General features: G+C 43.5%; 1 protein-coding gene across 15 annotated transcripts in view; it reads right to left on the bottom strand.

Moving 5' to 3' along the window:
- Positions 1-1,916: 1,916 nt before the first annotated feature.
- The window catches only part of RHOBTB1 (Rho related BTB domain containing 1), a 119,867-nt gene continuing 98,501 nt past the window's right edge, over positions 1,917-23,282 (bottom strand). For all 15 annotated transcript variants that reach the window (XM_081824190.1, XM_081824195.1, XM_081824197.1 and 12 more), the window contains 7 exons: positions 21,421-21,606; positions 17,712-18,691; positions 16,003-16,121; positions 10,284-10,434; positions 7,356-7,444; positions 4,668-4,773; positions 1,917-4,122 (listed from right to left, as the gene is read on the bottom strand). In XM_081824190.1, coding sequence (XP_081680316.1) covers positions 3,953-4,122; positions 4,668-4,773; positions 7,356-7,444; positions 10,284-10,434; positions 16,003-16,121; positions 17,712-18,691; positions 21,421-21,606 — 1,801 coding nt within the window. In that variant the 3' untranslated portion in view covers positions 1,917-3,952. The remainder of the gene's footprint in view (positions 4,123-4,667; positions 4,774-7,355; positions 7,445-10,283; positions 10,435-16,002; positions 16,122-17,711; positions 18,692-21,420; positions 21,607-23,282) is intronic.

Genomic DNA, 23,282 nt, shown 5'->3' with positions numbered 1-23,282 from the left:
AGTGACCAAGATGTTGTATTCCTAGAAATTTTAGTAAGCAACAGGAGTGATGGCTGACAAGTCACTTCATGTCTCTTACCATTGTTTCTACCACTTTCATGTCTGTTTCCACCCAAGAGTTACTGCTCCTAAATTATTTCCATATTTTGTACACTATAGTCTAATGATATCTAACTGGTGAGGCACCTGCACAGGAGCCCAGAGAAAAAACATGCATCTGCGTTGCTTAAGTGAAAACACCCCATTTAAAGGTGCTATTGGCACGAGAGAATTTTCAAATCCAGCCAGAGGGAATCAGCACAGCTTTTCCAGAAGCGTTGCCTTTCCAGGTCACAGTGCCTTTTCCTGCTGCATACATCACCTGCCCTTTTTTTTTTTTTTTTTTTTTTAACGTAGGTTCCACGCTGGGAGCCCGATGCGGGGCTTGAACTCACGACCTTGAGATCAAGACCTGAGCCAAAATCAAGAGTTGGACACAACTAACTGAGCCACCTAGGGGCCCCTACATTGCCTGCCTTCTAATTGGAAATTCAAGAGAGCAAAGTCTTCCTCTGAAGATAAATTAAGTCATGAGAGATGGAGTTATGTCAGAACCTAGCCTTTGGAAGAAAGAGACGACATCTGTATCTCAGAATGCTTAGTGCAACCTCTATAGCTTTCGTCAGTCATCTTTCTGGTTTTTTTCTTTCTTTTTTTAAGTTGTCCTTAGCTTTTTTCCCCCCCTCTTTGTTGCACTGCTTCTTCCTTACTTACACACAATCTAACCCAAACACATTCTCCTTGGCTAACTTTTAACTCTATATTTTTTATGCACTGGTCACATTCTATTAGAAAAGAGGAGTTATTGCTACTTGTCCACTTGTATCCAATTAGGGTATTTGATTAAAGAAATACCCAATTTAAGAAAAAGCCTGGTAAATCTTTAGTTTGCAGAAGAGCATTCATTTCCGAAATGCTGCGCTCATAAAATAAGTTTCCAAACTCAGGATTCATTTCATTTTTTCCTCTGACTAGTAGAAGTGAATGTCACAGTGATGAAATTCAACTGATATACCATACAATGGAAGCAAGTGTCAAAAAATTTCTTAGAAACATTGGAGTCTTGTTTTTGAGTGTCCATAAAGAAAATACTTGAGTTACCTTGAAACCAGTAGGATTTAAGCTTCCTATAATGCCAGTGCAGGGTTATTGAAATCTTTGATGATTTGCCAGGCATTGCTCTGGGAGAAATTTAGACCAGTGCTTGCTATAGGTAAGACTCCACCGGTATGCATTATGTAAGCGGTGCCATGATCTGGACCACCCACCTCTGAAAGGTGTGGGAAGGTGTTGGAAATCTCACGGTCTTTTCTCTGCAGTTATTTTGTATAGTTGTCAACCCCGTTCCATGGAGTTATAGGGAATATGCCACTCAGAGGAATGCCCAGGTGAGATCTGCTTGGAGACCCTTCTTCCCCCTGAGTTTGGGTAAACAGTATGCTACCTAGAAGTTCAGAAATTGTTTGCAGATTTTCCCAAAATCCTTCTTAGATCTGCTTCTAAAGAAAAGGTTGACTTCATGAGCCCACGATGCAACCTTTCACTTCATTGCTGGCAGAACTGTCCAAAACCAAGATTATAAGTTCTTTAGGCTACAGACACCATTTCTGTTTTTTCCAATTTCTACCATATGTAGTGACATAACTGTATTATCCAAGAGCAAGAAGCCAGGTCCCTCCTGTATATGGTGGCACTGGAAACTCTGCTGGCCGAACCGAAAACAGAGATGACAGTCATTGAAGCTGCCTTGTTATGGAAGCATACATAGCCCCCATGACCCAGCACCTTTACGGTTTTGATAGTTTTCAGAAAAAGCTATTTAAGTCACACACATGATATTTTGGTAGTCCTTAAAAAAAAAAAAAAAAAAGGAGGCATTTTATAGCTAAACAATTTTATTGGCTTTTTGTGAAATAAAAAACACGAAACAAACCACCATGGTTAAAGGCCATAATCAGCATCAACCAAATGAACCAGCCACTTGGTTACAGTAGCTGATAACAAACACTAGTGGATATTATTGCTTATACCCCAGGTTCATTTATATGTCCATTATGTTTTGGCAAGATTACAATCACATGGGAACTTTGGTTGTATAAATTCAACTCTGACCACTCACTAAAAACTCAACTTCTACCATTTTATGATGGGATATATGTCAATTCTTCCTGAGTCTTGACATTTATCCTCTCATTTTGTCTCCTTTCTCCTTCTGCTAATGATTTACAACCCTATTGACCAAAACTTAAAGTAGATGCATTTACAACCATCCATTTCTACTCTACTGCCCTCTCCTTTGTCATGAGAGGGTGAGGCATTCCTGGGCCTCTCCAAACTCTTGGATCTGGTGTGTATCCACCGCCAGTAATAAATGTCCATCTGTAATCTGGGTAGATTTTCAAATGCATATGGTTGTCAACATTGGGGTTTGGACTCAACTGTCTCTTTTCCAACTTCCGAAAGCTAGGAAGAAAAATCAACAGCCTTCAGCATCAGTAAGTTGACCTCCCGACAAAATAAGCCCCCGCCGCCGTCATGCCACATCCCACGGCAGGTATGGCGCTGGGGCCTTAAAATGCTCCGTATGAGTGCTGTAACATTTTAATGTACAGAGAAGCAAGGACTGACTGCCTCTCCAAAGCTCCCCTGCTCAACACTTTCTGTTTTAACACTGAAAACTCAGAATGACAAAGGGTCAGGACTAACTCACAATAGCACCATTTCCTAGACTCTTGGAATAAGATTCCTGTCTGCGTTGGAGAATGCAGGGACCCCAGACGACCCAGCCTCCAGCTTTGCACCTTCACACGCCCTGCTGACCTTCAGCAGGGGTGGGCGGTCTGCCTCAGCCTACTCCTACAGCGGCCTGAATTTTCCCTGGGAAGAGTTAAAAATGCGTGTCTTACAAAGTGAAGTTGGCTGCAGGTGAGAGACCTGAGGAAGCCTGTTTCCGTGGGTGAGATGTGACGAGCCTGCAGATGATGGGACAAAGGCTGGGGATCCCTTCCCTTGCCCATCTCGGTTCAAGTCTTTGAAGAATCTGCACGCAGAAGCATGGCAAGATCGAGGAACACGGAGAGACACAAACCCTCACACAGCCACCCAAACACCAATGCTCTTACGGTATCTCTTGGGTTCAGGTCCACCGGTGGGTTTGCCCTGGATAATGCTGGGATTGAATAAGCCCTTCTAATGATTATAAAGATTATCCTTTTGAATCTGGACATTTTAAACAACAGAAGACTTGGTATCACTGTATTTTACATGGCACATATAACCATATAATTACTAGCATTTACACGGCAAATATGGTAAATACACATTCTTGGAGTTGACTTGGTAATTATACCACTGTTATTCGGCAGAACAAAGATTAAACACTCTCTAACTTGCACTTGGGGGAATTTCGTTCCAACCCTGTACTTCACAACCAAAGGATAACCCTCTAATTATGCAATAATGCCTGGTGGTCATGTGGGCCAAGAGCATCACAGGGCGACTTCATGGTTAATTTGCGGCCTGTAAAATAAAGTAATACATAGTATTTTCATTTCAACAAAATACAAGAGACCATATAAAAATATTTTCTAATTTGGGACTTTGAAACATGAAAGCTGGATTTTTTTTTCCTTGGTATAAAAAGAAACAAAGTAACGGACTAAAGTTTATTAAGCCTTCTAACAAAAAATATACATATAAGTTTAAGGAATGCAGTGAGCATCAACTTCCCTTTTTTGTCCAGGCTCATTGATGGGGAGCTTGTGCTTTGATCCCGACAAAGATAAATGCACAACAGTGGAGGAAGATCAGTGCCTGAAACCTGAACTACGACTTATCTCTAATAATAAGACTAATTTTACAGTAGTGCTTTTAAAAGTGGTGTGTCAGATGACTGATTTTTGTCTCTTCCCCCTCAGGCAACTGCTGGAGACGAATTCCAGAAGCACCACTTTCGTCTTGAGTGATGTTTATTTAGTGCAATATCTTCCTTCTCGCGTTCCCTTTTCACGCGCTGGTAGTGGTCTTCTTCCTTCAGATACCACACAGGGGGCCAGCGGTGCCGCTCAAAGTATTCCTGGTTGTCTGGTGAAGGAAGGGTGCAGATGATGAGACCCGCTGTGTTTGTCGAGAGCTTCTATATTCTAGGTTCTGTGCCCCGTGCTTCTCGTATATGCTCCCTTCTACATCCTCCCAACAACCCGGTGTGTGGGGATTAGGGATCAGGGGTACGACCATTTGCAGATTGGGACACTCAGGTTTCGAGAGTTAGAATCACTTGCCTGAAGTAGCTGGGCACGGAGAACCTGAACCCAGGACCACTTGGTTTCCGAGCGGAAGCTTGCTCCTCGGCATGCTTCCCTAGACAAGGGTGAGCCCACCCCCTCCGCATGCTCTGCGGCAGGGAACCCCGGATCCCGCTCCACGCAAATCTCCCAAGCATGAAGTCCTTCAAGGAGGATTCCTGCCCCACAATTCCTTGCGTCGCGTCACGGGCATGTGACCACCAGCCAATCACAGGGACTTCCCCCGGAGCTGCCTGGGGCCTGTACACCTGCTCAAGGGCACAGAGGGTCAACGCTGCAGTCAGAGCCTATGAGAACCGGACTGATGGGAACCTGTGTTCTCACCTGCGGATTTCGATTTGATCTCCTTGCGGAACTTGGAACACACGCTGTTGTAGTTGGTGCAGATGTGGTGCAAACACCAGGCGGCCAACTGGTGGGCGTTGTGGAACTACAGGGAAGTGACCAGAAAGGGGGTCAGACTCTACTTTCTAAAGTGGGGCCCCAGAGAAACCGTCAGCCACCGTAGGGGTGACAGAGATGATAAAGGGCCCGCGTGACTGATTCGGCAAACCTCTTGCTTTGACTCCAGTGTTTTGACTTTGGCTATGGTGCCAACGCCAGCCCAATATAGCGCTTGGCATACCCCTTCCTTACCCCTGTGACGGGTGCACCAAAAATAATCACCGTATCAGATCAGGAGCTGAAAGCACCCCTCTCCACCCAGCCTCCCCTGCCACTGGCCCGCTAGTGACTCATGACTGTGGCCTCTGGAAGGTGCCAGCCAGCAGCAAAGCAGCAACACGGACTCTGGTTAAGGAAGCCTCAGCCACGGAGCACTCCGTGGCGCAGGTCAGAGCTCGCCTTGCTGGGGCCAAAGATCTGAAAAAGGAGACTGAGGAATGTGTACCTGTCCTTTGGTTACATAAGAAGAGCGGGTGGTGTGGGCAGGGTGGCAGGGACCCGACACTCCACAACGACTCCTTTCTGAGCAGATGCTCGGGGGGAGGGAGCAGCTGAGGTAGCTGTGACCAAAACAGACTTGGTGCTCAAAATGCCACAGTCACCTCCCCATTCCTCCCCAAGTTTGGCAAGTCTCCTCCACCCCACACTTTGTCCGTGTCCTTGGCTAGCCGTTCAGTTTGTGGGTCTTGAGGTTTCTTTGATCAGGCGAAACCCTGAAACCCTACAGGGTGCTCCCTCGGGGGCCCACATCTCTGCCATGAACGAAAGGCCCATATAAAAGCTGATGTCCCCAGAAAATAACTCAAGAAACTCTGAGAGTTGCAAACCCAACATTATAGACCATTTTTGCTGGTGCTTCCAACTTCTCTTGAGATCAGATTTCTTTCTGAAAGTAAGACTCGGGCACCGGTGAGCTGGAGTTGGCTTGGATCTGCCCAAGAGCGTCAACGGTGCACATTTCTTCCCTACTCCGAGGTCAGCAATTTCACGTTGTTAAAACTGGTCAGGCGGAGGTGTTCATATCCTGGACGTTGGAAAATGCAACAGATCGGGTGCCACCTGTCCGCACGCTGATGGTTAAATAAACCCAGCATGCCACGAGGCAAGGGTCTCATGAATGAGCTATGGTACAGGAGGCTCCAGCCTAAACTCTTCCTGCCGAGGCTCGTCAGGGCGGGGACCCAGAGCAAAGAGACACAACTGCAAATCACTACATCAAGTAGACTGGCCCTACATGCAATGCTGGGTCATTACATTTTTCTCCAGGAGGAGTACTTACTGGAGAGAGCACAAGTCATAAACTGTGCCCCGGACCTGGTTTGAGAGACCTCAAACTCCAAGTATGGACAACCCATTTTGATGGGACCTTGCTGAGCCTACTGCAACAGATGCCTGTTCTGGGTTTTCACTGTAACCTCTATGAGGCTGTTTTTCACGCTGGATTTTAATAACGTGGGCTTCTGTCTATTTCTCTGTTTATGATTGCCCCGAGGGCAGAGAATCTGCCATTTATATCCATGTGTCCTTTTGTCTGGGGCAGTGCCCGATGTGTGTGGAGAAAACCACAAATACTCGTTGCGTAAGTCCAAACCAGGAGGCTGCTGTAAAGCCTGATTCTGCCTTTTCCCCCTTTTGAATGCAAACCGTTCCTGTGCAACTTGACCTGCTACTTGCCTCCCTCCTCTCCCTGAAACCATCTCCTCTCCCTTGATTGAGAAAGAGCCATTCAAATCACCTGACCTAAGGCTTAGTAAACCTCGGCCCTAACAGAGAGGGAACAGAAAACCGAACCCAATGGGCTGAAGAAAGGACCGAAGAATGTCTTCTTCATTCCTTCAGAATGAAACTCAGTGTCAGTAAACTCAGTGTCAGTCAGTCTATGCCAGGGACGAAGCATCCCACACGTGCAACAGGATTCTACTCTTCACTGCTCGTTCTTGAACATTCTCTCCCACTTGATTCTCAAAATAATCTGTAAGGTTGATAGGATGTGAATTATCATCCCCATTCATTACGGATAAGGAAACAGAGGCAGAGTTTAGGTTTGTGCCTTGAGTAAGTCATTCGGGACAAAGCTGAAGCCAGATCTCGGGGCCTCTCTGGAAGAGTGCAAGTGTGTACAGGGATTATGGAATCACAATATTGCTATTAACAAATACTGATTCTGGAAAACCCCAGGAAAGCTGCAGTGAGAGGTGGGGCATTACAGGGCTTCATGGGGTTCTAGAAACTGTCTGATCTTGGCCAATATGTGTCCAAGAATTCAAACAAGGAGAGACAGAACCTTCCCCTATCATGCCCCAAATTGTTCTCCCACATGTGAAGCTGGTGCCTCGGGGGACAATAGGGCTGGCGTGGGGTAGGGTCCGTGTTGTTTTCTCAAACGAAGCCCAGCAGGGGGAATGGTGCATGAAACGTGAAACTCTCAGATCTTCTCAGTGTACACAGGGCCCTCTGTGACTCAGTGGTGACATCTTTATTTAGACAGATGCAACAGCGGAATGTTTGATCAGCATTAAATGAACTGGTTGAACACACTTAAAAGGTGAAAGGCAAATTGTTACAAACCTGGGCCAATTCCAAATACGAGAGCACTTCCCCGTCAATGCCCACACCACTCATCGCGGCCTTGGTCAGCTCCTGGACAGCATACTGCTCTGGGGAAGAGAGAGAACGGGAGTAAGTTGAACCATGCCCTTGCAAGCCAGACATCTCACTTAGAGAGTCTGGTCTGGGACCACCTAAGAGGAAAGGAATATGGGACACAGCTCTGGCAGTCATCCGAACTGAACTCAGGGCCCACTGTGATGGTTGGTCTTCCAGCATGGGGAGTTCTGGTCTCTGGCCATTGCACCAATGACTCTGGGACACTTGTTTGCACTTCTGAAATAGCTGGAGTCCTCCAGACCTTCACTGTCCAGTATGGTGACTACTGGCCACGTGAGCCGACTGAAACTTAAATTGAAATGAAATAAAATTAAAAATTCACACCCTCAGCCACACTAGTCACACCAAAGTGCTCAACAGCTACACATGTATTGGGCAACACAGACACAGAACATTTCCATCACTGCAGACAGTTCTATTGGATAGTGCTGCTCTGGATAGTCCAGTGCCTTCCTAGAATCCTCTAGACTCTCTAGTATCTTCCTGTTTGACAGCTTCCCCGCTCATATCACTCCAATTCTCAATAATCTCTGAAAGTGGAAGGACTGAGTAACAGGAATGAATCCATATGGGGAATTAAAAATGTGAATGCAGATGTCTTTCTCAACAGCTGCAGATGGGTAACATATTGTTCAGCCTGTTAGATTCTAACGACTGGGGGGGAACCTTCAACTGGAAGTTAACAAAAATCTAGCTGGGAGAGCCAATTCTGCCTGGGAGCTGTGCCCAGGGCTTCTAAGTTGAATCTAAATTGTGATTCTGAGATGGAGTGGTCTCCTGCCTCTGCTTGGGCCGTCCTCTGCCTTTGGGACTGACGCGTGTGGGTACAATCTAGGCCCACACTCCTAGCTCCCTGAGGTCGAGGTATTCTTTTCATCTCCAGCATTGCGTCTGTTCTTCTAATCCAGTAAACTGTCCCAACCCTGCTTACCCTCTGTTCTATGCACTTGGTTGTCAACATGCCTCCATGTGGTCAATACGATATCTAGATGGGAATGGTTTCTTTGGCACAACCTTCATCAGTTGGATGGACAAAGAACCATTTGGAACTACATTTTCCAAAGAAGTCATCAGGCTTTTTGATTTTAGATAACAGCAACATTTCTTGATACTCATTTAACACGTTGGCTTGCAACACATTCTTACCCCAGAAACTGATTTTTAAAAACTATGTTCTGAACACTCTATACTTAACCCAACATTATAAATGATTACAGGGATCATCTTAGGCAGCTATATATTTAATCCTAGCTGTAACAGTAGCATTTAATAACAAAAGGAAACAGGCTTAGAAGTCTGCAGTTCACACCAGAACCTCTCTTTGATTCAGTTCCTTTCACGGAGAGGTCAGTCCCAAGTTTTCGTCACTGTACTTCATATTTAAGCAAAAATGGCACTAGTTTAAGATTAATCACAAACCTTGTTCAACAGATTTGGTTCCAAATTGTTTTTGACCACATTAAAAAAAAATCAAATTCATCCTCAAAGGATACCTACTTGTAAACACTGAATAGTCAAACAGATCAGAACCTATACTTTTGAAAAAAGGAACTGCCCACTGCAGCCTCCTAGGGTTAACATTTAAAAAGCAGGGCACTCTTGTGGACCTGTGACTTCAGGGTTGTTGGTTAAAAATGGTTTTTAAAAAAATAGCAGTGCTTCAACAATCTCTTTCTATCTTTTTATCCAGTGGGGGAAGAAGTAAGGCAAGGAGAGGACTTGGGTCTCCAGCTGGCTGAGTATAGCAGAAACGTGAAGTCCAGAGAAATACATTTTATTCCAAAGACACCTGCCAGAAAGTGAAGTGCAGATATGACCAGTTGGTTTGTTCAAACATTCATTTTCACTCACTTCCTGATTCAACAGGTATTTATTGGGAAGCTAATAGGCTCAGGCACTTTGCTGTGTGCTGGGGACAGTAGACCAGTGTACAAAGCTGTCACTATTTCTGCTCTCACGGCTCACAGGAGTCAGCTAATGTAGTGACAAACACCCAGACTGCTAACTGACCCTTCTCGTGAATGAAGCTGAAGGTTTACATTTAGGAAACATGTATGTGAATAATACACGTATCCTATTTAGACCTGCTTCAGCCTAACAACTGAACAAATCCAGAAATGATTTTGGAAAGTGAAGCCAAGTCCCCCTTTCTTCTTTCTCCCAAAATGCTCTTGACAATGTCAGAACATTTTCTAAAATAGCTTTAAAAAAACCACTTACATAATGCTTACTAGGTGCCAGACACTGTTCTGAGAACTTTATATATATCTTAACTCCTTAATCTTTGTAACAACTCTACGGGAGAATAACATGATCCCCATGCTAAAGAGAGAGAGAGCAGACGCAGAGTGGTGAAGTGTGAAGTCATCTAGCCAGTAAATGGTGGAGTCAGGATCTGAACCCGAGCAGTCTGGCTCTGCAGCCTATGTTCTTCACCATGGCCTCCTACTGCTCTTTCTTAAAGACTGTGTCTGAGCACACATCAAGGGAATAATATGGACACAATAGTTTTATTTCCAATCCCACGGTCCACAAATGAGGCAGAGTGCACAGAGCATGGGTCTCAAGGGCAGGGATCATGCATCACTCATCTTGATAATTGTGTCCCCCTACAGGGTCTACCACAAAGTAGGTGCCTAAGAAATATCTGTGGAGCTGAATTGGGCTGTCTGATACATTTGATCTACTTATTATCACCCTGCACAAGACAGTCCTATACTGGGTGATAAAAATTTAATTTTTATTCCCTGGAAATGTTATTTTTGCTTAAATGTGATTTTGATAAATTTGACAGTCAGACCCTGCATGACCCTGAGTCATCAGACTTACCTGCAAGTGCAACCAAGTGTGGCAGGCAAAATCTGTTTGCCAAGGCAATTAATTCCAGTGGGTCCAGGTCCAAATTAGGTGACAACTGCTTGGTATAAAGATAATCCAATACCGCTTGCATTGACATCTTGTTTATGTTCGGGAGATATACCTGAAATATTATTTGAAAAGCTAAGTTCTGCTGAAGAAAGCAGTGGGTGCATTTCCAGGCTATACTGCTTATAAATACCCCAACCGTACAATTTGATATTGGCAAGTCTGGGATACCTGCTTTGAGGCCGCGTGTAGAAGTCATTCGCTATTTATTGCTTCAAACATAACAGTTTGATTTGTAGATGACAAAGGAGTGGGGCTGCCTGACAAAGCCTGATTTGGAATTTTTAAATGGTTATTTGGACTTATAAATCAGACAAATGGTCTGTAATATGGACTCTCCTCACCAAGTACCTTCTAATACTCTATTGTGGGGAAAGAAATCTCCCAGCAACATGACAGGTGTGGGGGGTAGCTGCAAACCACACTGTTGCTGACACACGATAGAGCCCCGCTCTCTAAGATGTCAAAACAGAGGATGAGCAACCACCCTAGTTGCCACAGTGACTGGAGTGATTCCAACGTTCTATCAATATATGCAAACACAGTATACACACTTCATTATTTTTCCTATGGCACAACCACACAGATTCAAAATTATTGGAACATTATCAGGTTATCAGTAGATTCAGAGAATCCAGAGACACCCTTACCTGGGACATGTGGGGAACAGTTGGTTGGGTCTGGTAAACTCTCCTTTGTAGGAATACTTAATCTCGAGACCTCCTGAGCACCTGCAGTTCTTGCCAATATTGATACCTGCTAGAGTTTGCTAGAGAGCCAGGGCCGGGATCAGTGAGGATGTACAGGGCGCAGAAGCACACAGTCAAACTAACCCCACAGGATGGGCCCTGGTATAGGACAGAACAGCACTATTGCCTTTGACTCCAGGCATGATGATGGTGATAAAAATTAACCTTAATGGAAGGCCTCCTTCACACGTGGTGCTGTGCTAAGCTTCCCACACACAGTATCTAATCTGATCCTTATATTCTCCCTAGGAGGAAAAAACTATTATTTTTGCCATTTTACAGGTAAGGAAACTGAGGTTCATGGAGGTTAGTAGTCCCCTATCCAAGGTCACGGAGTTAGTAAGTGACTGGGATTTGAACCTAGGGAGTACAATTCTATGCTCAGAACTGCTGTGCAGTACAAGAAACCCTTCATGGCAAGGAAGCTAAGGTTTGGGTCACAGTACAATTAAGTACCATATTTCACCAACAGTTCTTAAGCATTAGATTTCTAAGTTCAAAAGGATGAACAGTTATTAACTGCCTATTTCTGGTACTTAATAGACCTCTATACACCATATAAAGATACAATATATGATTATATCTCTATTACACATGATTACATCTGCATTATATATCTAATCTTTCCCTTTATGTACATATTACCACCACAATCGACATGGGGCTCATGGCCAATGCGTTCTGGTGTCGTGGTTCCAGATTCACTTAAGCGATAGCAACCTGTATCATCCTCCTGCACAGCCACCAGCCACCTCAGATCGAATATCCTGGCAGACAGAACTTTCTACTACTGTATCAAAGGGAAGGCCCCCCCCAGACCTTCCCAGAAATAGTAAGAAAATTATACACCCACCCCCTTTCAGACATAGTCGATGAGAACAATTATGATCTGGTAAATAAGCTGCATGGGTTATTACCATCAAGGATTTGACAAGTTTAGAGTTTCTTTAGAGTTTCTAGCACAGCCTCGACAAGAGATACAACTTGGCACGTAGAAACTGTTACTGATGTTATTTGAAAATAAAGAAGCCACTGTATTGTAATTAATTGTTGTTCCAGTGAATCTAACATCAGTTAGACTTGTGTATATGCTTACGCACATACATGCTGACACATACATGCATTTATCTTATACAGATCAAGTCTGGATTCGCACAGTTTTCTAGATAATTGAAGTTGTGAAACTTAAAATTTGGGCCATTTTGATAGTGAAAGTATATACATTTTACAAAGTCCTAAGTGCTATAAAGAATTAGTGATCATAAATGTAAACAGTGCCAGAGCTTTCTGTGAAGCCCTGTTCTCAGCTACGGGGATACCTGCTGTTTTGGAAAATAGTGGCTTGGAGGACAAGGAAAGAGGCTGGTACAGGCCCAGGGGTTTGTCACTAAAATGAGTGTGACCTCTGCCAAATCATTCACCCTCTCTGATCCTCGGCGTCCTCATGCGTTATCTGGGCGTTATTTGGAAGAGGTGATACCTACAGCTTTTTCTTCTTCACTGAGACTCTGGATTTTGAAGATATTTGGATTACCTTAGCATTTTTTGGTAAGAGTGTGTTCTAAGTCTCGACAAAATGAACTTCCTAAGTGAAAAGAAATTATTTCTGGCAGCAGGAGATGACAGATTCCTGTAAGCAGCCCTGCCCCAATACTTCCAATGTCTTCGGCGTGTTCTGACATTTGTAATCATCCATGACCTGCTTTTTCCTTCTTGCATAACACGATGCTAACAGTTTTTTGAAGCGATGGCTTTGTTGGGCAAAGAATGCTTGGGACCCTTAGAGCGAATGAGAATAAACTAAAAGCACCTTTGGAACCTGCACCTTTTTTTTCTCCTCATTTTTTTTTAAAAGACCATTTCTATGATTTTAATGTTTATGTAGAACAATGGAGAGGTCATTTCATAGAACTTTTAAAAATAATATAAAGCTACATAAGAGATGGAATTAGGAATTTTGCATCCTACCTGCTGGATGTACCTTAAAAAAAAAGTCAGCAAAGAGAATATAATGCTATCCTAAAAAACGTCCCATAGTCCAGTTTCGATGGTTTAAAATTTTAATTGTGAAAATCAGCTCAGACTATTAGGCTTATAATTAGAGACAGTCTCATAGAGAATGAGAAAGTATTCCAGATCCAGAGCATTGCTTACTACAAGCCAGGCATGCATTTTTAATGAACCACTTGCTGAGTACCTCTAGGGAGAGAATTATGCTTACTGCTACATTAAAGGTAATGAGAAAAATAGAAGTAAAATACAATGTCTTCTTAAATATTAAGTGACAAAAAATTTTAAAGTAACATCAATGTATATCTTCTTCCTTTCTGGATATTCATGAGAATTCTATTAATGCAAAAAAATAAAAAGACTGAATTTTGAGGGGGAAGTCAGATTTTCACAGGACAATAAAGAGTTAATGGGTGCCCTAGAAAAGGACAGATCCCAAGTGCCAATACAGGCCTGCATCAGTCATGGAATATTTGCTGAGCGTTTAACTGATGTTCCTCCCTCCCCATGATCCCTCTAACCACACTTTGCGAGGGCTTTCAGGGGACAAAGATTTTTAATCCTTCATGGAAAGAATTAAACAAGAATCCTCCAGGACAATAGTCACCGATATTTCTTGAGCTTCCGTATGTTCCAAGCACCGAATTCTATGTTTATACATGTGTTCTCCTGACTTATCTGCCCTTTGAAGACAGTTTTCTTGTTATCCCCCATTTTACAGATGAGGACACAGGTTAGGAGAGGGTCGGTCGCTTGCTCAAGGTCAAGCTGAGACTAGAGTTTATCACGACATAACCATTACAGTCTACAGGGGAAATCAAGGGAAGGGGCAGGCAGGGGCACACGTGTCAACAGCTCATGGCATTCTCAACACACTGACTAAAGGGATCCGGCACGGACCTTCGGTTGCTTGGGTCCATGGTCTCTGTCTTCTAAGTTGGGTAGAACGTATCCATACCTATTAGCCTCAGCTGCCATGTTAATGACCTAGTCTTTCTAGGAGGTCGTGCTACCCAGGGGGCCCCTCCAGGAGAGGCTGTTCCCCATGTACGTGTGCATTCACATTGTCTGCCAAGTTTTTGTTTTGGTCACCTCTCCTGCACATTTTAATCTGGAGCTGATTACGGTCCATTCTGGGAAGGGATAAAGGGGATTAGCATTTGTGAGGTCAGCTCTGACAGTGTCCCTTTGTGCCTGGGTTCCTGACCTTGATCAACTTCTCTGCTGTGTTAATAGCAGGTGCTCGGCCACACAATCAGCACACATTTCAGTGAGCTGGAAAAATAAGGGAAGCCAGCCCCCAGGCCCTTTATCTCTGGGGATGACTGAAGTGGGTGAAATGCCATTTGGATGAAGTTTTGTCAGTCGGTGGCTTCCCCAGATTTTTTTGGAAGTAAGAGTGAAAGAGTATTAACCCTAACAACATCACAATAAGACTAACGGCAGCTACGTTTACTTAATGCTCCTGGGGTGATTTGCAAGGTCTGACTTTTGTACCCCACTACCACACTGTGGGTTATCATCATGCTTTCCAGACAGGGAGACTGGAGCTCAGAAAGGGGGTCGCTTGCCCAAGGCCACACAGGTTGTAAGTGGAGGAGTTGGGATTCGAGCCCCACATCCTTCACTGGGCGGCCTCCACGACGCTGCTGCTGTCTCAGGGACGCGGCTCTGAAACCCCTTTGGTGGCACGGGAAAGACTTGGTTAGTTACAGCTGAGGACCTCCGGATTCAGAAAGGCTGCGAGACACCAAAAGAGGTCATCAGGATAATTCTGACACTTTTTGCCCACACAGCAGACAGCCTTTTGCTGGGGGTTGGTTTAGGAGCAGCGGCAGTTTGTTCTGGAAGCAGGAGGTGGCCCAGGGACCTCCTCCGCCCCAGCCCTCCGGGCTTGTGATTCTGCAGCCCTACTCGGGGATGCAAATGCAGGCTCCTGGGTCACAATGGGAGTGCTCAGATTTCTGCGGTGAGAGCCCCTCACCGCTATTGTTTTCTTCATTTCTTTTTAAAGTGTGGAGAGAGATGCTGAGATATGCAAAACAAGCCTCTTGGGACAATAAACTTGATGGGGTGTCCCCGTGTTTTTTAAAAAAAGATGGTTAAAAAATACTTTCAAAACTCAACAAAAACGCTTGCTCTTCTAAAGTTAGATGTGCTTGAGTGGAATTTTTCTTTCTTTTCCAATCGAGTTTGTAAAAAGATGAACGGGTAGGGTCTTCAACATACTGCTTGCTCTGCTCTAAGACTATCCTTCTCCTGGAGATAGGGCCGGTGCCCGAGAAGTGACTCAGTGGCCTCCGCGAGACCGAAGGGAGGCGTGTTCAGAGGAGGGACCATTTGCTCCGTTGCCATCTCCGTCCAGTGAACAGACCCTTGGAGAAGGCAAGTCCGGCCGAGCCTCGGGGAGTGCCGCAGCTCCAGGAGACCATCCAGGGCGTCCCCCATGCCCTGGGGCGTCCCTCACGGGGCAGATGAGAAGACTGAGGCCCAACGGGGTGGCTTCTTAAGGCCCGCCCTCTGGTCAGGGTCTCAGCTGAGCCCAGGTCGGGGATGACTGAGGAAGCTTTTCACTGCCTTAAACTTCTGGAAGACAGACTCTGCCCCTATTGGATGTGATTTTGCCAGTGTCTTGCTTGGGGACATTTGTTAAAAAGTAGAGCCAATCACGTTTTACAAATGAAAGCAGTGAGCAACAGACACCAGCTCCTCCTAACTGCAAAATTAAGAAGAGGGTGACCTGACCCTCAAACACTGCCTAAGGAACTGGTTCAGGGAAGCAGTTAAATAACTGAAGTCGTCTGGTTAATTAAACACATGCCCATTCACAGAGATACCACTTGGGCTTTTCAGAAGGCACATACCTCACTGTTGGCGCTTTCCACAAACGAGCCCCCAAACATGGCGGCCATCCACCTGCAGCTACAGATCAGCAACGGTTTGTGGGCGCTGATGGCTCCATCATCCAACCTAAACGTCACATCTGCCCAGGGATTGAAGAAACATAACCGTGAGCCAGCTTTGCTGAGAGTTCTGCCCATATTCGTCCACCTACGTCTCCTACTCTCTCTTCCATAGCTTTACTTAGTGATTTTGTATCAACCTCCACCTTTGGAACACCCAATTCCTTCTATGTCATTCGAGGATTGGGGGTAAACATTTAAAATTGTACATAAGCTCACAACACAAATTCTCTGAACCATATAGTACCATAAAGGAGAGGAATATTTTTTCCTCCTTACTATGAAAAATTTCAAAATAATAGAACAGTGGTAGAAATAGTACATTGTTAACATTCTGCCATGTTTGCTTTAGCTATATATGTGTGTGTGTGTATAGATAGTGAATATGTGTAGTATATGTATACACTTTTTTTAACAGATAGCATGACACTTCGAACTACTTTATCAAGAATTTTCTAAAAATAAGAACATTCTTCTAGATAATCATATCATTATCACACCTAAGAAAATCAGCAATGATTCCCTAATTTCATCCATTATCTAGTTCATATTCAAAAATTTCCAATTATCTCTAAATTGTATTTATAGTTTTTTTTTTTTTTTTTTAAAGACAATCCACTTGAAACTCCACATTGTATTTGGTCACTATGCCTTTGCATTAAGGGGTGGGCGATTCAATTCATTTCACTTAAGGTCCATTGTTTAATTTACTGCAGGTTTGTAACATTGCTTTTCATTAACTTTCAAGATGGCTTCTATTTCATGATGGTCAATGTTTCAGGTAAAGATTATTTATAAGCTTTAAAATTAATGAACAGACTCAGTAATCAATGACTAAATGTATAGTACTAAATGTGTATCATCATGACAGGCATTATGAAAGATAAAGACAAAACAGAAGTGTCCACATAAATAAAAGTCAGAAAGTCACATTTTTACAATGAAATACACACACACACACACACAGAGGGCAATTTCAGAATTCAGTAGAAGTGTGTGCAAGCAAATATGTGAGGACACTGTGGCAGCAGAAGGCATGGTCATCAAGGACAAAGAAGAGGTGAGGAAAATATAGAGCAGGGTAAAGGAGTGTGAGAAAGAAAAGAGAGGAGGTGGGCAGAAGAGGCACTCCTGACGGGAACGCAGACGGCTCCAATATCACCTCAAGGATTTCAGGGCCAAAGGGTCAGTGGGGAGTAGACTTGGTCAGGGAAAGGACCCTGAAGGGGAATCATGAGCATCAAGCTGACTGGCTCTGGCTCAGGCTCAGGCTCAGGGGTAATGTGACTTACCTTCGAGAAGCACTGTGATACCATGCTGCTTTAGAGGGAAGCTTGCGTACAAATCCTGCCTGTATATCCTGGGGCGAGTTACCTAACCTCTTTGTCCCTCAGTTTCCCAATCTGCAAAATGGAATAATCTTTAGCCCTTAAGTCTGATAAGTCTGATAAGAATGAAATAGATGGATACATGCAACTAGAAGGGTACATGAAAAAAATAAGCATTTATAACATGTTAGTGATGGTTAGTCTCTCCCTTACTCGTGTATAGCTAATGTTTAATAAAACACAACCAAAGGGATCGATGACTTTATCGTTGGACCTACTCACCTGAGAATGTCCCTTTGCTGAGACACTCTTTTATCCGATTGGCCTTCCTGACATGAAAAGCTTTTGTAATCTCCTGGTTCATGAAGGCTTCCTTGTTCATGATGTTTTCCACCATCATCCTCAAATCAAACATCTCCAGAACCTCTGCAATCTGAGCCAGGCCCACCAAGTCCTTTTCCTTTTCATCCAGTTGTCCCGTGTACAGAAACTGGAGCAGGGTCCGGAAAGGGCGTGGCTGGACGGAGGAGTCCATTCTGACCACGGTGATGGGGCCCACCCGCTTTGAAACGGGATTGACTTGCATCTCCTTGTGCATGCCAACGAACCCCTTGCTCCAGCCTGACAAAGTCTGCGTCTCTGGAATCGAGCTCTCGGCTTCCATCCCTGGACCCTCCTGTTGGGACAGGTTTTGGCTCGAGGACTTCCACTGATTGGTCTGAGGGGTCCTTGGGGTGCCTTCCTCCCTCTCCTCATCTGGGTCAAGGCTCCATGCCCGCCCCTGGAAATCCCTGCTCTGCTTCTCTTTCTCACCAGCTCCTTCACTCCCATTTGGGGTTTCTTCACATTCCATTAAAAAAAGATCATAAAATTTGGAAGAGGAGGTAGCGAGGTAAATTCGATGTGCAAAGATGTGCTCCTGGTCCTGAAGGACAAACAGGACGTCGGCACACAGAGGATTGTCCAGTAAACAGGCAGCTTCGCTCGTCCCCGTGGAGGGACATTCTGGAACTTTGATGACTGGTGGAGGGGCTTTTGGAGGTAGGAATGGTGCCTGAAGTAAAGGTTTCTGAACTTTCTTTAGGTGGGATTTCCAGAACTGCAGGTGTCTGCGAGAAATCAGCGCTGCTCGGATTGCATTGTCAAACACGTCCTTGATGCCGAATTGGTCAAAGACGCTCGTCTCATAGTACGGTATGCCGAGTTCCTTCGCAACCTCTCGGCCTTTTTCGGGGGGCAGAATATCCCCTCTCTTTATGGGCCTAGAATGGAGGATTTAAAAGTTATAATCAGCCTCATTTTAGGAAAAAAATGGTAATGAGGGCCTATCAAAGCACCTAATAGAACTGTATCTTTAAAGTCCTATGCAGGATTTTTTTTTTTTTTAAGATTTTTATTTATTTATTTGAGAGAGAGAGAGTATGAGCGGGGTGGGGAAGAGCAGAGGTCGAGGGAGAAGCAGACTCCCCGCTGAGCAAGGAGCCCGATGCGGGGCTTCATCCCAGAACCCTGGGATCATGACCTGAGCCGAAGGCGGATGCTTAACCGACTGAGCCACCCAGGCACCCCCCTATGCAGGCTTTTAATAAGGCTCTTGAAAAATCTATCAACCTCAAGTCTTCCAACCTTAAGCCTGCAGGAAAAAAAAAAAAAAATGCTTTCAGTAGTAACTACAGTAACTGAAGTATCAGCCTTATTTACTAGCTATATGATCCTGGGCAAGTTACCTAAACTCTTCAAGCCTCGGTTTTCCCATCGGTAAAATAGGAATAATAATAGTAAATACCTACATTTTAAAGGACTCCTGAGAAGTTGAAATGAGAGACTACGCTAGCCCACAGGAAGTGCCTGACAAATAGCAGCCATCACCCCATCGTCACCGTCATCTTTGTCACCGGCACCTTATGCTTACATTTTGCTTTACAACCTTACAAAGAATCCATATGCTTTTTCTCATTTGAGCCTCACCATAACCCTGCGGGTGTGATTTTCATCCACCTTCTGAAGAAACAGAGGCAGCGAGCTTAAAGGGTTTGCCTCAGGTCACATTCGAAAGTTGCCAAGAGACCTCTGCCAAGCACTTAGAACCCCGTAGTTCTAGACTGGTTAAATGGTTCACATCCAATGGCCCATTAAGTTCCTTCCATCACGTCTGTGAGCCTTCTTTCATGTCTAACTGCTTCTCTTCTCTTCCACGTCTGCAGTCACACTGTCATCCTCTTTTGCTTGGACTGGTGCATTAGCCTCTCCACATTTTAGCCCACAGTGCTCACTGCTGCAGGAAAAATCCTTACATAACAGAAGTATGACTTGCAGCTATAATTCTTTTTCAAGATCTCCTCTGGTTCCACAAAGCTCATGGAACAAAGGCTATGCCCTTTAGGCTGGCACACAAGGCCCATTACAATCTAATCAAACCCAGGGAGGCCAAACCTCTGGAAGCAGTGTAAGCAGAATAGTGCCGTGACTATGGCATAACACGGTAAATGGGCAAGATGTGATTTGTTGTTCTACTCTTCACAAACACACTCTTGATTCTGAGACATAATGTTAGGAATGGATCTTCCTCAATAAATATTTGGCTTTCAGAATCAAAGGTAATGTGCTTGACAGGTGCTGGTCTTAGGAGAAATACAACACTGGTTAGAAATTGGATTTGAAGACCTGGATGGAATGCAAGGAAAAATGGTAGGGTGTTGTGAAGGTGGAAGGGGGTGCAGGGAAGAAGGCTTAACTTCAAGGTCGGCTCCTCTGGGCATTTTGTGCTCCTGGTTCCTGGGACTGACTTGAAAATCACTAGCTGGTGACACTCTTCAAGGCTTAGTTCAAATACTGCCTCCTTCATGAAATTTCAGAGCTACTCTACAGAGGGGACTGTCCCCTCTCCATCCTCTAGCACCCGTAACTCTCCTCTAGTCCTCCACGTCCGTGGTTGTGAGGCCTGATTGTCTTAGCCGATTCTTTCCCACAGAAAGTTCTGGATGCCAGGGGCAGTCTCTTTCACCGTAAGTCCCCTTTCCCCCTGTGTGGCTTCTAATATGCAATGCCTAGTCCACGCATTTAACAGAAGGACTGTGAAAGCCTAACATGAACCGTTTTCAGAAAATTTATCTGAAATGCACCAAGAACATCAGAAATTGTCTAAAGAAAGCACCATTTGCTTTTGCTGTGAGAGTATAAAAAGCTGCCTATACAAAATTTTTGTAATAAGCCTATTAGGCAAACATCAAAGGAAGGTATTAATATCACCATTTTGGGGAAAACTATGCTCTTAGACACAAAATATATATAAAATTATTTTTTCTGAAGGGAATATGGAGGGGGCACGGGTTTTTAAAAACTCTTATTTCCCCCTAAAACTGGTATTCCACATTTTATACAGAGTCAAACAAATCCTCTTTCAGGTTGATTTTTAAACTTGTGACACTTTAAAAATATAACTACTAGAGACATTTAAAAAACAGTGTTGCTGTTTTGCAACTATAGGTCCATATGATTTTTAAAAACTAGACACTGCCTTTTTGGGAATGAAATATTCTCAGATATTGGATTGAGGAAAATGAGAAGACTAAAAACACTCGGATGTGTGTATCTGTATGAACCTGATATTCCCGGGGCCAGGAACTGTGGCTAATCCCTCTGCACATACATGAACTTTACTATAATAATCATAATTTCAAGAATGACATTATTATGAGTAGCTAATGTTTTGTTTAATGTTTTACAAATTTCAAGACACTTTTATTCACACCATGTCACAGTTGGAGAATTCACTTCCAACAATGGCCAACCATTTTACAAAAATGGGTTCCTTACCTACGAGGGGATGGTGAGCCTGAGAGGGTCAGGATTAACAAGCTAACTTAAAGCACATGGCTGACTGATGGAGTCCCAGGACCACTGAGGAGCGCAACCCTAGCCTGCAGAGTCATCTGTTACCTCTAAATTTTAATTTGGCCAGCACAGCAAATCACCGAGTCCCTTGGCTTACCTCGCTAAAGGGCGTCTGGCTCGATTAACAGCTTCGAGATCAGCATAGCGGAGGTCTAGCTGGCAGCCAACCAGAACAACAGGTGTGCGGGGGCAAAAGTGCTTGATTTCTTGATACCACATGGTTTTCACATGATTTAAGGAATTGGGATTAGCGATAGAAAAACAGAGGACCACAACATCAGACCTAAAAGGAAATCACAAAAGAAGCTGTATTGCCTTATCACTTTTTTTCTTTTATCATTATGGTCCCCCCCACCCCATCCATCTAAGGCCATATCATGTCACAATAAAACAAAACAGAACAAAACAAAACCACGGATATTAAAATACATCTCGGAGTCATGCAAACAGCTTGAGAAGCCCCCACATTCCAGTACCAACACAGCCTGAGTTTACTCTCATACCACACTGCAGAACGCCTATGTATCGAAGTTTCTGATGATGTTATTTTACAATACTGATGATTACCCAAACTTGATTCAGTCCTGGAACCACAACATGCGGAACTATTTCTGTTTGTCACAAGAAATAGTTTCAAGATAAAATAAAACAATAAAAACTACCTTTTACCAGTTTAAACGTAAAGGCGATGATGACTCAACCCAATGAGATAAAGCAAACAGTTTAAACATTACTGAAAACATAATAGGTATTTGCTGTCCGGGGTCAGCAAATACACAGAAGGATTTCTGCCCTTCTTCCCACTTAAACACACATGTAGGGAGCACAACCACTTATCTGTTTCTGAAAAGAAAATGTCCTGAATTTTCAGGGATTTTGACTCTTTACTAGGGATATGGCAAGACGGTCGTGTTTAACAGAAAGCCAGCAAGAGTTAGGTGGATGACTAATAAGAGAATGTCGGAAGCAGATTTCTCAAATGTTATATGTGACACACGGCAGGTAAGTGGGGAAAGGAAAAAAGTACTTTATAGTCAATTTTGACATAAGGATCTTCTATTTTTATATAATAACTTACCATTCTAGAAGCCAAAGAACAGTTTTACAAAACAGTTGTTCAATTATGGTGTTTGACAGCTGCTAAAAGGTATCTTTAATAAGAATTATAAACCAATCATTCTAGGTTAAAATATGCTGAATGGTGACTTTGAAAACATTGAGGCAGAAGAATATAAAAGAATAGGAAAAATTATGCCCAAGGATTCAAGACTATCTTGCAGCTAAATTCAGAAATAAACTCTTACAATTTTATTAGATGCTAATTTATTGCCTTTACTGTTTATGTAATGAGAAGAATCAAGTCGATGAATCAAAACACCTTCTTTTTAAATCATTAATGAGCTTTCCCCCCTACATATCAATGAAGACAAACAAATATATCTGGGCAACCATAAAATTTCTAAAAATAATCATTTGCAATGCAGAAAACTGCAGGGTGCTTATATTAAATGTAATTCACAAGTTGAATCTTTAAATTTATATCCCAGAAAAACTGCACCAGTCCACAGCACATACAGGGGAAAATCCTGAGATTAAAATATTTACAAATTATAAAAGAGGACCTAGGACTCAAAGTAGATGAATGTATTAATCTGCATGTATAGAATGTCCTTGAAATAGATATTATCAGAGATTCATAGACACTGGAAAATATGTGTAAAAATATGTAGAAGTATATAAATGAAAGGGAAGCATGTCTTGTCTTCAGGATTCTGATTTAGTTAGTGGAATATTCTGTGCACAGCCTTACTTCTAATCAGCATAAATAACGGTATCCAGGAAAGCTAAGAATGCTTTGAATTTTACATTTTTTAGGAGCTGAGTTTTCTATTATTCATAATCCTATTTATATAGGATATCTGATGCAGCTCCGCTCTAAGCTTCATCCCGGTCGTAAAA

The sequence above is a fragment of the Leptonychotes weddellii genome, chromosome 6, assembly GCF_054177405.1.
Source record: "Leptonychotes weddellii isolate Sample4059 chromosome 6, ASM5417740v2, whole genome shotgun sequence".
NCBI classification, from domain to species: domain Eukaryota; kingdom Metazoa; phylum Chordata; class Mammalia; order Carnivora; family Phocidae; genus Leptonychotes; species Leptonychotes weddellii.
This window is presented reverse-complemented; position numbering and strand designations above follow the sequence as displayed.